The sequence below is a fragment of the Python bivittatus genome, unplaced genomic scaffold, assembly GCF_059951505.1.
Source record: "Python bivittatus isolate LINGU-HERP-01145 unplaced genomic scaffold, Pbiv_v1 ctg000220_np1212, whole genome shotgun sequence".
Taxonomy (NCBI): domain Eukaryota; kingdom Metazoa; phylum Chordata; class Lepidosauria; order Squamata; family Pythonidae; genus Python; species Python bivittatus.
Genome location: NW_028277048.1, coordinates 30,413,513 through 30,427,655, shown reverse-complemented (window position 1 = coordinate 30,427,655; position 14,143 = coordinate 30,413,513). Strand labels below are relative to the sequence as shown.

Sequence of the window (14,143 nt, the reverse complement as noted above, 5' to 3'; positions counted from 1 at the left end):
CTGGAGCAAAGAATATATGACTAATGTCCAATAAATCTATGCCAATATGAATAAGAAACAAAATTTCTGCTTTCCTTGACCTAGTAAAACCCAACATTTCATTTAAAAGAGTGAAGAGAAACTTTCACTCTCCTGAAAGCACTTTGGACTGGGATGTAAACCTGAACTTACTGTCAATGTCCTTTGTACTCATACAGCACAGGAAATTCAGTTACAGTATGGGAACCCCTACCGCCAATGGAAGAAAAGCGTGTAGGAGCTTTACGTGTCCACAAGGGGGGGATACTCTCTCAGTTTTAGTAGTACTCCAGGTGAAAAAACAAATCTTATAAACTGAGAAAATGTCAAAACATAACTTCTGCCAGAAGCATCTGGATGCCCAGATCATTATCAGAAGGTCCAGTTCCATCACTGCTTAGACAGAAGGGCAAAAGATATCCCTTTGCAGGATGTTCACATAGCGGTCACCCAGTCACCTTGGCAGAGTTGGACCGCATCTCTCCTAGCTGCACAAATATTGTCAATTCTCTCCACATGAAAGAAGTGCATCAGTTAAGGTAAAGATATGGGTTTTATAATATGTAATGAAATATTTGGGGACAAATGTACAAGGAATCACATGCCATGTTGTCTTTTTGTAGGTAGCTGATGCCATGTTGTCAGCTGCAAACCCAAATGATTGATCATGAATATTAGACTCTATGATGCAACAAAGAACATGGTTCTGAAAATTAATGCAACAAAGACCAAAGTAGTTGTGTTTGACAGTGAAAATAGAGTGAATGATTGCAAGTTAAAAATACATTGTGAAAAGTAAAAACAGGTAGAAGATATGAGATACCTTAAGATGTGTAAATACTGGTAGAAAAGTAGTGAAAATCATATGGTCTGTTGTGAAGAATGAATGTTTAAAGAAGAACTAAAGAACTAAAAATGGTTGTGTATAAAAGCGTGTGCCTGCTCCGTTATACAGTGAGGAAAACACAAAAGTACACTGAATGTAGTAGGAATGGGGTACTTAAGTGTGGGTGGTAAAACAGGGCAAGTAGGGTCAAGAATGAAAAGGTGATGAGTGAATGTGGACCAAATTGCAATAGACTGAATATAAAAGGTAGTTTAAGATAGTTCAGTCATATACAAAGAATGAATGTGGACTGAATCGCAAAAGCAATATAGGAGAGAAGAGTGAACAGTTGAGAAGAAGAGTTGGATGGAACTGATAAAATCCTCAAGAAAAAGTTGAAAAGTCTAAGAGAATAAAAGGTCACATGAAAAGATGTATGCATATGATGGACGCAAGAAGAGAAAGGTCCTGTGGCTTAGTACATGAGATTTTAAATTTACTTTTAGCGCAACTATATCTTGTGATCACCCTCACCACCAAACAGCAAGGTGGGCCATCACTGCATACAACCCATTTAACTGAGGCCAAAGAGATGAGGATTAGTTCAGGCTGAAGCAACTCACTCCTGTCTGTGCTGCACAGCCTCTGTGCTGTTAACTTTGTTGCAGCGCTGCTCACGACATCCTTCACACAGAGAGTAGTTCTCGTACCACTGGATGCTGGACTCCAATGAGGATGGGCGGAAGCCACAGTCAGAACAAACGCGGCAGCTCTGGAGGAAAGGAGAAATACAGGCATTCTGAATAGGAAAAGGCAGCATGAGGGTCTTTCGTACACAGCCTTTTATTTGATTTTCCTAAGATTGTGACTAATAAACTTGGACAGAGTAATGTGCATTTTGGTAGTGCAAGTAACTGGACCCTACAGAAGCACTGAGAAATGAATGTAGGCCTACTAGGGAGCGAAGATTTTCTCTTTCATTGGGGCAGTCTATTCCATTTGCCTGGATTGGGGAAGACTAGCCACAGCATACAGAACTTTCTCTTATGTAGGCACTGTAGAATTTGTGTAAGTTGAACCATGGTAAAGATGGAATAGATCAGGAATTCTAGTACAAAATGCTTCTGTGAGGAAACCTCTCATCCCCACTGCAGGAGTTCCCTAGCCTAGTCACAATGGAATGGGCTTCCCTCCCCCCCTACAGAGAGATTAATTTATGTAAATGCTTTCAATCCACATATGCAGTAAAAATCTGAGGTTTGCCCAATTTGAAGAACCCAACAAACTGCACTATCATGTAAAGTATAGCAGTCTCACTCTCTGAATCCTGATGTGCTGTGGGGATGTTTTCTAGGATGCCTCTGCAACAGCAAAGGGAGAGGAACTTACTTAACAATACAGCCAAGAGTCTCAAAATTCTGCTCCCATTACCAACTCTTTCAAAGACTTCAAGGTTCTGTGATCTTGTAATGTAACCATTTCCAGCTCTTCAGGAGGGGAACCAGTTTCGCTCAGGCTCAAGATAAGAATTCTTAAAGTAAGGAGCCACAGCCAAACATGGTGCGTTGCCTTACATTTAGAAACGATCTGGACTCTGGACAATCTTTTAGGCCAGTGATGGCGAACCTTTTGGGCTCGGCGTGTCAAAAATTCAGAAAATGCCTAACTTGACTCTGCTGGTGTGTCGCCCTCCCGCCCGAACAAAACAGAAACAATTCTTTACATATTCATTTATTTTTAAAAAAATACAGTCCAATCATGTGGTACTATGTATTATATAAAGAAATGTCAAACAACTACAAAGATGCAATATGAGTAAAACAAACTCAGTTACCAAACTCAAACAAGGAGGATAGTTGTTTTCGGGTGTTCGTGAGCACTGTCATGTTGCCCAAAAAGTCATGGCGTGTCCCCTTTGACATGTGTCATAGGTTCGCCTTTGCTGTTTTAGACCGTTTAAAACTGTTGACATTCACAGCTTGTTTTTATGAGAATTTCTGAATGTTCATGGATGGTTTTCTTTGCTGCCAAAGTAGTATTGCTCAAAATCCCCACGCAACAGATCTATCAACATTTCCCAGCATTTCCCTTTATATACACTATAGAGCAGGTCAAATATAACCCATGAAAGCCTCAGTTTTGCATCTAAACCCCTCACCCCCTTTCAGAAGTGTCATGAAAAAGAAACCAGAAGGATTTGCTTTACACTTTAAACTAAGCAGGGTTTATCACTGTAATAACTCCAGTTAATTTTAACAATAGAGCACTGTAAGAGCCAGGACTGTAATCCATTTTGTTCCTGGCTTCTTTCAATAAACTTTAACCAATATTAAGCAATACCTTCTCTTTCTGAATGGAGTCATGAGCTTCAGTTAGTTAAAACTTGGAAGTGAATGTTACAATCACCTTTTGCAACTGTGTCAAAAAGGAGGGGGCAGGGAGGTTTGTTCACACTGAAGTGTCGTTCATGTCATATCCAAAATAGGCCCATGACTACAAACATGGTAGGAGCTTAAAGACAGTAATTTACAAGGAATGTATTTAGTTAAGGAAGAAGTTCATAACAATGTAAGAACACTGTTTCTAATCCTTAGGCCAGTGAACATAGAGATAAAATTATGGGATTCTCTCCAGATACCCACTGGACAGAAGGAAAAGTTGCATTGCCACCACTCTCCTCAAATATCTGTCCAAAGCAAATGAACAAAATCAGCAAATCTGCACATTTCTTTAATGTGGTTGACACTGTAAGATTCAGGATTGAAGAGGGGAATTATGACAACTTGGTACAACATTTTTTGCTTATCTGTTCAAGAAGGCATTGCTTACTTTGCACTTCCAGAAGTCTGTGGGGAGGCTCTCGATAGCAGGTTTCAAGCAGTAGGTGTGGTAGCATTTTTCACAGGCTTCGCACACTAACATCCTGCTGTCCTCACCAGACAGCCTAAAAGGAAGAGATATCACATATCCCAGTTAAATCAATGTGCCCTCATAGTCCTTCCTGAGGTACTCAGCACATGCTGAGGGCCTTTACACGCACCTGCAGGTTTGGCAAACCTTGCATTCATGACACTGCCAGCCCGAGCGTTTCCGTGGCGTTACTGTGATCTCCAAGCAGGTGCCATGATAGTGCAAGCCACAGCTAGTGCAGAAGAGTAGATCACGAAGTTCCCCTGGAGCATCGCACACCATGCAGCGTGAATCCTCTGCGAAAAGAAAAGGTACTAGGACTGAAGCCACTAAAGAAAAAGATACTGGAGTCAAGTCCTCTCCCATTAATCCTAACCCTCTATTTACAGCCAGATCCAGAAACACCTCCTTCGCTTCGGACCTCTCTTCTTCTAATCCTCTCATGCGAACTGTACCCATTAAAGTCACTTCCATTTGGCTACGCACAATTCAAAGAGTAGATTCTGTCACGAGCCAAGCAAGCCATGGATAAACACTTACAAGAGCCAACTGCTCTTGGCACAGTCCTGCAAAGACTTTATTTTATTTTATTTTGTTTTATGTATGCCATTTCTATAGCCACCCATCTCAATCCAAGTGACTCAATCCAAAGACTTACCCATCTGTACAGCCTGATCGAGATGCTCTGGACACAGAAGTTTCAAACTCTTCATGGACTGGAAGCAGCCACTAGCCGCTGCACAGGGAAAGTGATAGTGGCGCTGGCACCCTTCTGCATGGCATGGAATAGTAGCACCCTGCCTGTTACAGTGTTCACATTTCTGAAAGGAGCAAAATAAGATTATAGCTAACAGAACAAAAGTGCTCTTCCTGCACAGAAAAGCAGCCATAACAGGCCAGAAATATGTCAAATATCCACTGCTGAAATAACTGTGGCCAGGCGGTTGCATTTAAGGTGGAATGAGGCATGAACATATTTCAGGATGATACCGTTATTAGTTCAATTTGGCCACTGCTTGCAAGATGTGAACCAAAGACACTCTGCAGACTGGGGATGGTAACACAATGCCAATATTCTCACTGGCTTTTTTTTTTTTTGCTTGTATTAATTGAATACAAAAAAGACACACACACACACACACACACACACACACAAAGCCTGGTATTTTAAAAAAGATGGGGGAAAAACCAAAACATACACAGTGCACATATCCACAGGTACATATGCTACATAAGCATTTTAATGAATGGTAACTATATTCCATTATTATCATACATAGCCAATCTACATTGGTAAAGGATTCATTCACAAGTTGCTAATAACATCAACCCAGCAGACCATTGTGTAGTTTCCAACACTGAAAAAATAGTGCATGGAGAATCCACTTTTTTTGCCCAGATGTCAATTTCCATGCAACAGGAATATGAACATCTGAATATTAAATCTTGTCTGAAAGTTGAATTACACGTAACAACTTCCTCCCAAAATAGAACAATTATAAGATACTGCACAAACATATATTTAAATCAAACTATAATCTCGCTGCATTTCCAACAACATGATGATTTATATACTTTTTCTATATAAATACAATGGAGTCCAACATATATGAAATACTATTGTTTGTTGAATAAGACATAACCCAAGACCTTTTTGGATACTGATGTTAACATTGCTTCCCACTGTCAGGGCAAAAAAAGGAATGTCCAATTCTTTATTCCAAATTGATTCACCACTAACAGCATTTTATAAAGAATAATTGTAGGGGGATTTGTGTCTTACATTTAATAACTGTTTGTAGTAGAATAGGTATTTCCAAGGCTGAAAATACTGCAGGTGCAAACAGGGACATGAACAGATGTTGTAATTGTAAAGACTGTCATTGAACTATATTGGGCAGATAATATTTGTCCTTTAAAGTGGAACATGATAAAAATTCATCATTTTATCTAATTGATCCATAGTATAAAGTTTTAGCTCCCATCAAAATTTTCCGCATAATTGGGAGGTTTCTTTAATTAATTCGAAGATCTCGATTACCCCACAGTGTCAATTTAGGATAAGCAAAAGCATCCAAACGTAATAATGTACCACAATCTTCAAATTGATGTAATAGCAAGGGAAACTATTTTATATCTATTATATTTCCATCCTAAAACATTCCAATTAACTAAGGGTATAATATATGAATATTCTAGAGGGACCCAAGAAGGAGAATTTCCACCAGGGGGAGCCATCCAAAATTTGATATTAGCCAAGAGATATGCAGAATAATGCAGTTCAAGATTTGGAAAACCAAATTCCACCTTTTTAATAGACAACAGTATCTTTTAAAATATATATCTCTGGAACTGAAGATTCCCCTTCATATTTTACAGATGCATGTACAGTATAGGAATTCTATGCAAAATGTATAATATTCTAGGAAATACATTCATTTTAAGGGTCAAATTTTGCTTCAAAGGATAAAATTTAAAGACTGTCACCTATCAAGATTCAAAGACATCTCTTTACATATTTTATTCATATTTACAAGCGAAACATCACATGAAGTAAGAACCCTGATAGTAAATATAGTTATTTGCGAGTTCAAGGTCATAATAAAGTTGAAACTGAGTCAATACAGTTAGAAATATGAAACTGATAACTGATTGAATTAACAGAGAGATTTTTACCCACTGGAATCAATTCCAACTCGAACCAGTTAACTGAATATTCTGCTATTTTCCCAAACACATTTTTTAAATAAAGCTGGAATTGAGGCATCTAGTACAGATACAAATAATAAAATGTCACCATATAATTAATGTATATTCTAAGGAATTATGATATAAGCCACAAATATTATAATGTCTAACAGCACAAACTGAGGGTTCAAAACAAATATTAAAAATCAAAGGGGAAACTAGACATCCTTGTCTATTACCTTTACAAAGTAGATGAAAAAAAAAATCCATTAAATTTCACTCAGGACATAGGAGTAGCATACAGAATCCAGCTCAAATTTATAAATCCTTCACAAAATCCAAATTTAGATAGTGTACTGAACATACATTGCTATAATTTTTAAAAGACTTTTCTAGCATTGAATGATACAACTGCAGCTCTACCCTATCAAGATTTTTAAATTATTTTAAAATATAATTTTAACTTTTTAAAAAACTGGGGAAGCCTATGCCATCACATGAAATTTCATGATGGTTCTCACTGAATGAAAAAGCTGCCGACAGCTACTGCAGGTGTGTGGAATTCCAATCTGTCTTCTTGCATGGCCACTGATAAGGAACTGTAGATGTTATCTAAAAAACATCAGGACTGCCTACTTCTGATCTGGTATAGATTAATTCATCTAAAATTCATCTACAGTACTGAGAAACTGTCCAAAGCTGGTATAGCCCATTTAAATAGAAATCCCTTGCTCTCTGATCTGATCTCCAGGTTGCATCAAAACAAAAAAAAAAAGTATGGGTGCTCATCCTAATTATTCTGCAAACCATTCCCAGAATCTGGCCTTTTCAAGTCTTATTTGCTTCAAAAGAGAGTAACACTCCTTTGATAAAAGCTTGGAAGCATTAAAAAAAAAAAAAACCCAGAATGTTGTTATTAGAATGAGTTAACTTGCATACATTAAATGTAATTCGGTTCCAAGTTGGGTTTCATTTTGCTTTGTTTGGCAATGGTGAGCACGTAAGGACCCAATGTGCTGGAGGCAGTACAGATAGTTTGCAGGAAGAGTTGAAAAGTTAAGAGAACAAGCTGGCAATTCTACTCAATTTGTTCACCTGATTCCAATATTACACTCACTCATCGTTTAGGAACTACCTCAATTAGTGACCATTTGCAAATATGACGGTAATAGAAAATTCATTTTTCAACCAATAAGTGTGTTTATAACGAAATTTCATGCTCCTGACAACAACGCACGCCAGAGTGCCCTCCCCCCAGAGGTCCTCACCTCTCCCTTCTCTCTTGACCTTCTGGAAAGCAGTTAAGACCTGGCTCTGCCAACTTGCACGAGAGGAGAAAAGGGGCAACCAACCCAGGGGGCGGCTAGCACCTTGAAGATGCTCCTGTACGTTAATATCTTTTCTACCAGCAGCACCTTGGAAGATATTATTATTTATGTATGTATTTGGTTTTTATTGTATTTTTATACTATTTTTATCATATTTTAATTAATATGTATTTGTTGTTTTTATTGTAAACCGCCCAGTGTCACTTCCTCGTGAGATGGGCAGTGACCAATTTTGAAATATAAATAAATAAATATAAATGCTGGCGTAGCTGTACAAGAGATCTTTATCTGAATAAGACAGCAGCAACCAGTGATCTTCGCAGCATCTCTTTCTGTCACGTGTTCATTTAGCAACCATTTCACTTAACGATCTGATCGTTGCAATGGAACTCGGTTGCTAAATGAAGAGTAGATGCATTCCTTTTTAAGTTTTCATTTTTAGACAGCATGACAAATTCAGCTGAATTTGAATATGAAGAGAATTTGAATTGGAAGGATAGGATGTTGCATTATGGCAAGGCAAACTTAATTTGGTAGAATGTATCAACAATACAATATCGGGAGGGAACCCATCTGTATTACAGGGAACCAAACTGAAGTCCTGCTTCCCACTGTATCTATAGGTTATGTGTAGGCATGACTGAGGATTAGATTATGCATTTCAGAGTAGCATACAATTATTTCTCAGGACCTGAAACTGTACCCTGTAGAACCATCTGAGGCTGCTCCACAAAGACTCTCCTTGTTCACTGCGCAACAGTTAGAAAGGAACTCTTTCCCTCTCCCTCCACCAGGACCGACCTGTGCAATCCCTGAGATGACAGCTTTGTTCACAAGGCTCAGCCATGACCCTTCTGCACGTACAACTCCAGCTGACCACACCACACACCAATGATGAGCCCAGAAGTGCCCTGTAAAAGAAAGGCAAATAAAACAATAGATAAAAGCAAAAATAACTTCCCTTATGATATTAAGAAGTTCAGCCAAGGAGGAGATCTATGGTTTAGGGTAGCTGGTAAACCAGAGAATTTGGAATAAACAGGGAGATATAATTAAAGAGGAGGAATATATTATTCTCAGATTTGCTGTTACACCTCAGTACACGAATCAGCATTTCATATTCCTAATTACTCAAACACAGCTACTGTTCCCAAACCTCTTCTATTAAACACAGGGTGAGGAGAGAAATTTAGAAGTGGATTTGTGAAAGGACTGAGAGCTTGGTTCTGGCATGGAAAAGAAGACTCCTGGGATTGAGTATATGCCGGCAAAGTTCTGCTTCTTTAGACATGGTTCCAGTCTACTATTTGTCATCTGAGTCCAGTATGGAGGCCTTGGATTCCATTGAATAGGAAGCTGAGCCTACCAAGCTGCCCTCTCCTCACACAATTTACCCTAACTGATGTACACACACACACATACACAAAATGGTAAGAAGTAGGAGAGCAAGAGACAGAGAGGAAAACAGAAAGAAAAATAAGAAGCTAAGGAGCTGCAAGAATTGCCATTCCATTTTACGATATTCTTCTACAGATATAGAGTACACATGATGGAGCTTTCAGCAGAGCATAAGGAGCCTTGTGTGTTACAACTGAACATCTAGCGAATATAAAAACCAGGCTTCCCTTGATGGAAGCTTCTCCGCACCTACCACTCACCTGTTGGCTCAAACACCTCCTGTGCTGACACACTGTCTGCAAAGCCAATCAGGGTGAGATCATCATTTCCAGCTTCTGCAGAGCCAGGCTGCTTCCCTTCTGGCAAATCAGAAAGATCTGCTGTCCAGCCAGGTGCAGGATCAAACCGCAGCAGTTCTCGCTGCCCATGCAAGCTCCACTTGCTGCAGTTACAGAACGCACAGCGTTTGGGTGGGAGGCTGAAGAGGGCACGCAGAGAAGAAAAAGAGCTCATCACTGCAAAGGAATGAAAATCCCTCCGACTCCACAAGCAAGATAAACACCAAGCCTTCTCAAGAGGAGCCATCCTGTCAAAATATCTGTGGGATCCCAACAACCCCCATAGCACATAAATGCTCCAGACTTCTATTACCCTTGGTACAGCCATGTATACTCTCCTTCACATTCCATGCTATAGTGGCTATGAAGCTGGTACAAGCAAGGCCCTACATACCTCAAGTTGAACCTCTGGCATTCATCCAGGCTAATCTACCTCCTATGTTCAGAGTTAATCAATGAGCCAAAACTACGCTGTGTGCTTTTAAACAATTTCTCACCTGCAGGTCTGGAGCAGTTCCTCTTTAACATCCGCTGTATCCAATGCTTCTCTCACAAGGCCCTCTTCTGGCGGCTTCAGAGGATCAGCTTCCACATTGCCCTGCTCTTCTGAGGACACAATTCCATCTGCTGCTGCAAGAGGACATCTGTTAAGATCCTGGTGTGGCACCCTGGTATAAGACTCATCATTCCTGCCACATTGCCTGCTCTGTTTGAGGACGTCACAAAGCATATGGGGATCTTCCTCCAAACTGGCAAGTCTGTATCTATTTCAATATATCCTGACAAATAATGATGGGCATTTCCTTAGCTCCAAACTATGAATCCAGAGACTGAAAGTGGAGGATGTATAACATATAAATTACAGGAATCAGGATGCAGGACAGACTGAGTTGCACATTAGAAAAGGGGGGGAAAGGAAATTTAACAGCATTCCACCATACCCATAAGTTCTTTGCAGCCTGTTTTTCTTCTCCAAATTGCAAAAAAGAACAAAACTACATGGAAACCATGCTGACATGTGTAACAATGCAAAGCAGAAAAATTCTTCAGTTATCCTTTCATGAGGAAAGGATATGAGCCACTACCATTCCTGCCGAGCAGCAAAAGTCGAATAAAATACACCTTTACGAATTATTTCAACAAAGTACTGGAACCATCCCATAAGACAGCCTTCCCCAACCGGACAGCTTCTGGATGTATTGGGACTGCAACTCCCAACATCCTCATGCTTGTAGGAAACTGTGGGAGTTGCAGCCCCAGCATATTTGAAGGGCAGTAGGCTGGGGAAGGGTGTCATAACATGAAAAGCCCAAACTGTTCTTTTTTAGCTAGGGAAATGAGACCACAGAATCAGTAACATATATTGTTCTTTATATCATTCCATTCAATCCTATCTCATAGAAGCCCATTCCTCTCTCAAAGGTGAAAACTTAAGTCTTTCTGTCAATTAAGACTTTACCACCCTCAGTACTTCCCACGAAGAAGTCACTTAGCATGCTGAAATAAAGCCTCACAGTCTGCACAAAGCTTTGCTTGGAAATGAGGAGAAAGTGACTAAGATCAAAGGGCTACTTTTCACAGACTTGGAACATCTAAATCTTTTGACATTTTAGTTTTGAAAGAGAATCACTCAAAATTCTAACATGAAAAGCACCCATCTGTTAGAGACAATCTCAAGCTCATAGACACTGCCCAAAGCTCCTTTTCGCCATACTGGAACCTCCAAGAACATATTGCTGAAATTCAGCAGCAAGTTATCAAATAAAGCTGGATTTCTGGAATTTTCCAGTGGAAATTAAGGGAGAAATAAAGTATGCTAAACCTCTGATAAGCTGAATGCCCTTTGGAAAAAACAACAAATAGTAAATAGCCTAAACGACCTGCCCCTGTACTAAAGCATATTAAGAACCTACTCATCAGTACTGGACTGGAGATAAAACAAACTGAACTCTATTCATATGGCCAGGATGATCAGTATGACAAATAATTGAGAATAACTGTTATTCACCACTGTATACTCTTACCAAGGCTAAAGCATATACCATTTTCATCTGTTATTTTTTTCAGTGTTGAAGTATAAAACAGGTTGTTTATCTTCTTCGGCCTAAAACATGCCCCCCTCCCCCGGCGTCATCTCCCATCTATTTGGCTATGCTAGAAAGTGGATTACCTATAGTCCAAGAGATACATAAATGCGCCCTCTTCATAAGCACAAATTGTTGGTGACAGCAGAATAAGCCCAGCTATTAGTCAGAGTGAAGTAGTCACTTCTGTCAGACAGCAGATCCTGGCCCCATAGCCTACCCTATGCTCCCTAGACTAGCCTGCTGTCCTTAGGTATGGTACATGCTACTGCCACTTCACCAGTGGCGAAGAAAATTTCTGACTAGCCATTGTACATGGAATTTGAGAAGGATGTCATTTGTTCTGTAGTGACAGCTTGCATGTTTTGTAAACACTACTATCCACCCACCTTCACGCTGCATTACATAATATATCTGCCTAAAACTGCTCATCAATAGAAATGACCAAAATAGGCATACCTACCTGGTGTACCAGAGCATTTGTCCTCACGAGGTGGTTTCTGATCATCCATCCTGTCTCAAAGAGACCTAGAGAACAGAGAAAACAGCTCATTTCACTTTCTTTCACCAGTTCCATTAAAAAAGCTGCCCTTTTCTCTCTCAGCTTCTCAATTTCAAATTTATATTACATATTTTGCACTGCTATTGGACAGAGTGTTAATGGTGCAAGATGGATGTTTTCAATCATTTTTCTGTATACTGCGTTAATTGCTGAGAGTTGTTTGGTTGCAGTAAGCTACAAATACACACACACACACACACACACACACACGACTATGTTAACACAGATACTTAGTTATATCTGTCACGTTTATAGCCACTTGTTTTCCATAATCTAGTCTACTATCTGAATGATGATGTGAGGATTCAAAAAAAGGACAGACATGAGCACTGGAGCTAGGGCAGCGTTCCTTGACCTAAAGTCTGTTAGATGTGATAACTACAACCCCCCCTCATTCACTGCTATGCTAGCTGCGATGTTCAGGAGTCACAGTCCAATGCATCTAGAGGGTAACAAGTTGGGGAAGGCTGGGCAACAGCTTAGGCAGTGTAACAAAGAAAACAACACAACAAAAAGAAGGATCAGGGCACTGACCTCTCTACTATTGGAAACCCTAATCAATAACGCTCAAGCATGCCTGCATACACATTACCAAACTTTTCTACACAAAGGCAAGTAGAATCATATTGGAAATAAAGTAAACTGTGAATTTCTTCTGTAGACAAACTTGCAAGCAGATCCCAAACTGATGCAGCGAACTAGGGAACATACACTCACCCAGTCCCTAAAATACAGTACCAATTTCCAGGACTTTTGTGATTTTTTCCCCTAATAATTCAAAAGAAGCAAAGGTCTGTTCTGAACCAAAGAACAATTGAATCAGAGTTGCCAGGGATTAAGAACTATGTAAGAGAATGTTTTCCTTTTAATAATTAGGGCTTGCCCTAGTATGCAACTGTATTAGGTACAAATGCTGGACTACAAATACAGTACAGTTATTCTATCCTAATCAACATAAATATTAAGAAAATATCCCGCTCCCTTCAATATTCCTTATGGCAAAGTTTAATTTTGAATATTTATACTGAAAGAAAAACAACTAACTATCACAGTTTAGTATAAAGCAGCCTTCTCCAACCTGGGCACTCTTCAGTTGAAGTCCACACATCTGGAGGTGTTCAGGGTGGGGAAAACTGGTATAAAGTTTGGGATTTCTAGGCATAAGTAAGATCTTTATGCAACTAATTGTATTTATGGAATTTTGAATTTAGTGTTAAATTCTAAGCACTATGATAGTTTCATAGAGGTAATAAGCCCATTCTTAGTGTGCAGAGATTCTCAGCATTTTTAAAAATGTTATCTTAAATGTAATTGCAGGGTTTTGTATCAAGCATTAACACAAACATCCACTGTGTATAACACAGCATATTTAGTTTGATATTCTTGCTACTACATGTCAAATGCAAATGAAAACTTGACACTCTTGTAACCTTTGCTTTTAATATTACAACTTTTGGGCTTTTTAAAGCATATTATAAAGTCATATATAAATCAAATATTTTAAAAACTGCTACTGGAGAGAAATCTCATGCTCAAAGGATTGTCGGTGTTACAGAAAAATAAGTTCCCCCTCCTTTTCTTGACATTTAATTTATGAGCTCCTGCCATAAAAGTAGACTTCACAACTTCGTATTAAGTTCCTTGTATGAAAATGGTCATTCCACATTACTATGCAACCAACACAGAGACATGTAGAACTGTAAATTGTATCTTGACCCAAGCTCTAGGAAGATATTCCGTTTATTTATTTACTAAAAATCTCTATCTTGCCTTTCAGGATAAGACTCCCCATCCCCCCCAGCATTGGTTACCAGCAATGAATATGAGAAAAAAACAACCATAATTTTTTTTAAAAAACTTACCAAAAAAAATTTCTAGGAATCTTCCCAAAGGGCAGTTGATAATAATGGCCTTGTGGGGTGGGAGCAAACAGTCTAGCTAAAAGGCTTCTGAATGTAATTTATTGGAACTCTCTGGATTTTAAATAATAT

General features: G+C 39.1%; 1 protein-coding gene across 9 annotated transcripts in view; it reads right to left on the bottom strand.

Annotated features, from left to right (window-relative positions):
- Nucleotides 1-14,143, bottom strand: part of KMT2D (lysine methyltransferase 2D) — a 109,285-nt gene that overhangs the window by 76,716 nt on the left and 18,426 nt on the right. For 7 of the 9 annotated variants that reach the window (XM_088138239.1, XM_088138237.1, XM_088138233.1 and 4 more), the window contains exons 2-9: nucleotides 12,054-12,118; nucleotides 10,004-10,136; nucleotides 9,429-9,646; nucleotides 8,572-8,681; nucleotides 4,413-4,575; nucleotides 3,885-4,050; nucleotides 3,674-3,788; nucleotides 1,468-1,616 (exon numbers count right to left, since the gene is read on the bottom strand). In XM_088138239.1, coding sequence (XP_087994365.1) covers nucleotides 1,468-1,616; nucleotides 3,674-3,788; nucleotides 3,885-4,050; nucleotides 4,413-4,575; nucleotides 8,572-8,681; nucleotides 9,429-9,646; nucleotides 10,004-10,136; nucleotides 12,054-12,102 — 1,103 coding nt within the window. In that variant the 5' untranslated portion in view covers nucleotides 12,103-12,118. The remainder of the gene's footprint in view (nucleotides 1-1,467; nucleotides 1,617-3,673; nucleotides 3,789-3,884; nucleotides 4,051-4,412; nucleotides 4,576-8,571; nucleotides 8,682-9,428; nucleotides 9,647-10,003; nucleotides 10,137-12,053; nucleotides 12,119-14,143) is intronic. The other 2 variants (XM_088138235.1, XM_088138236.1) reach the window with 1 other exon arrangement.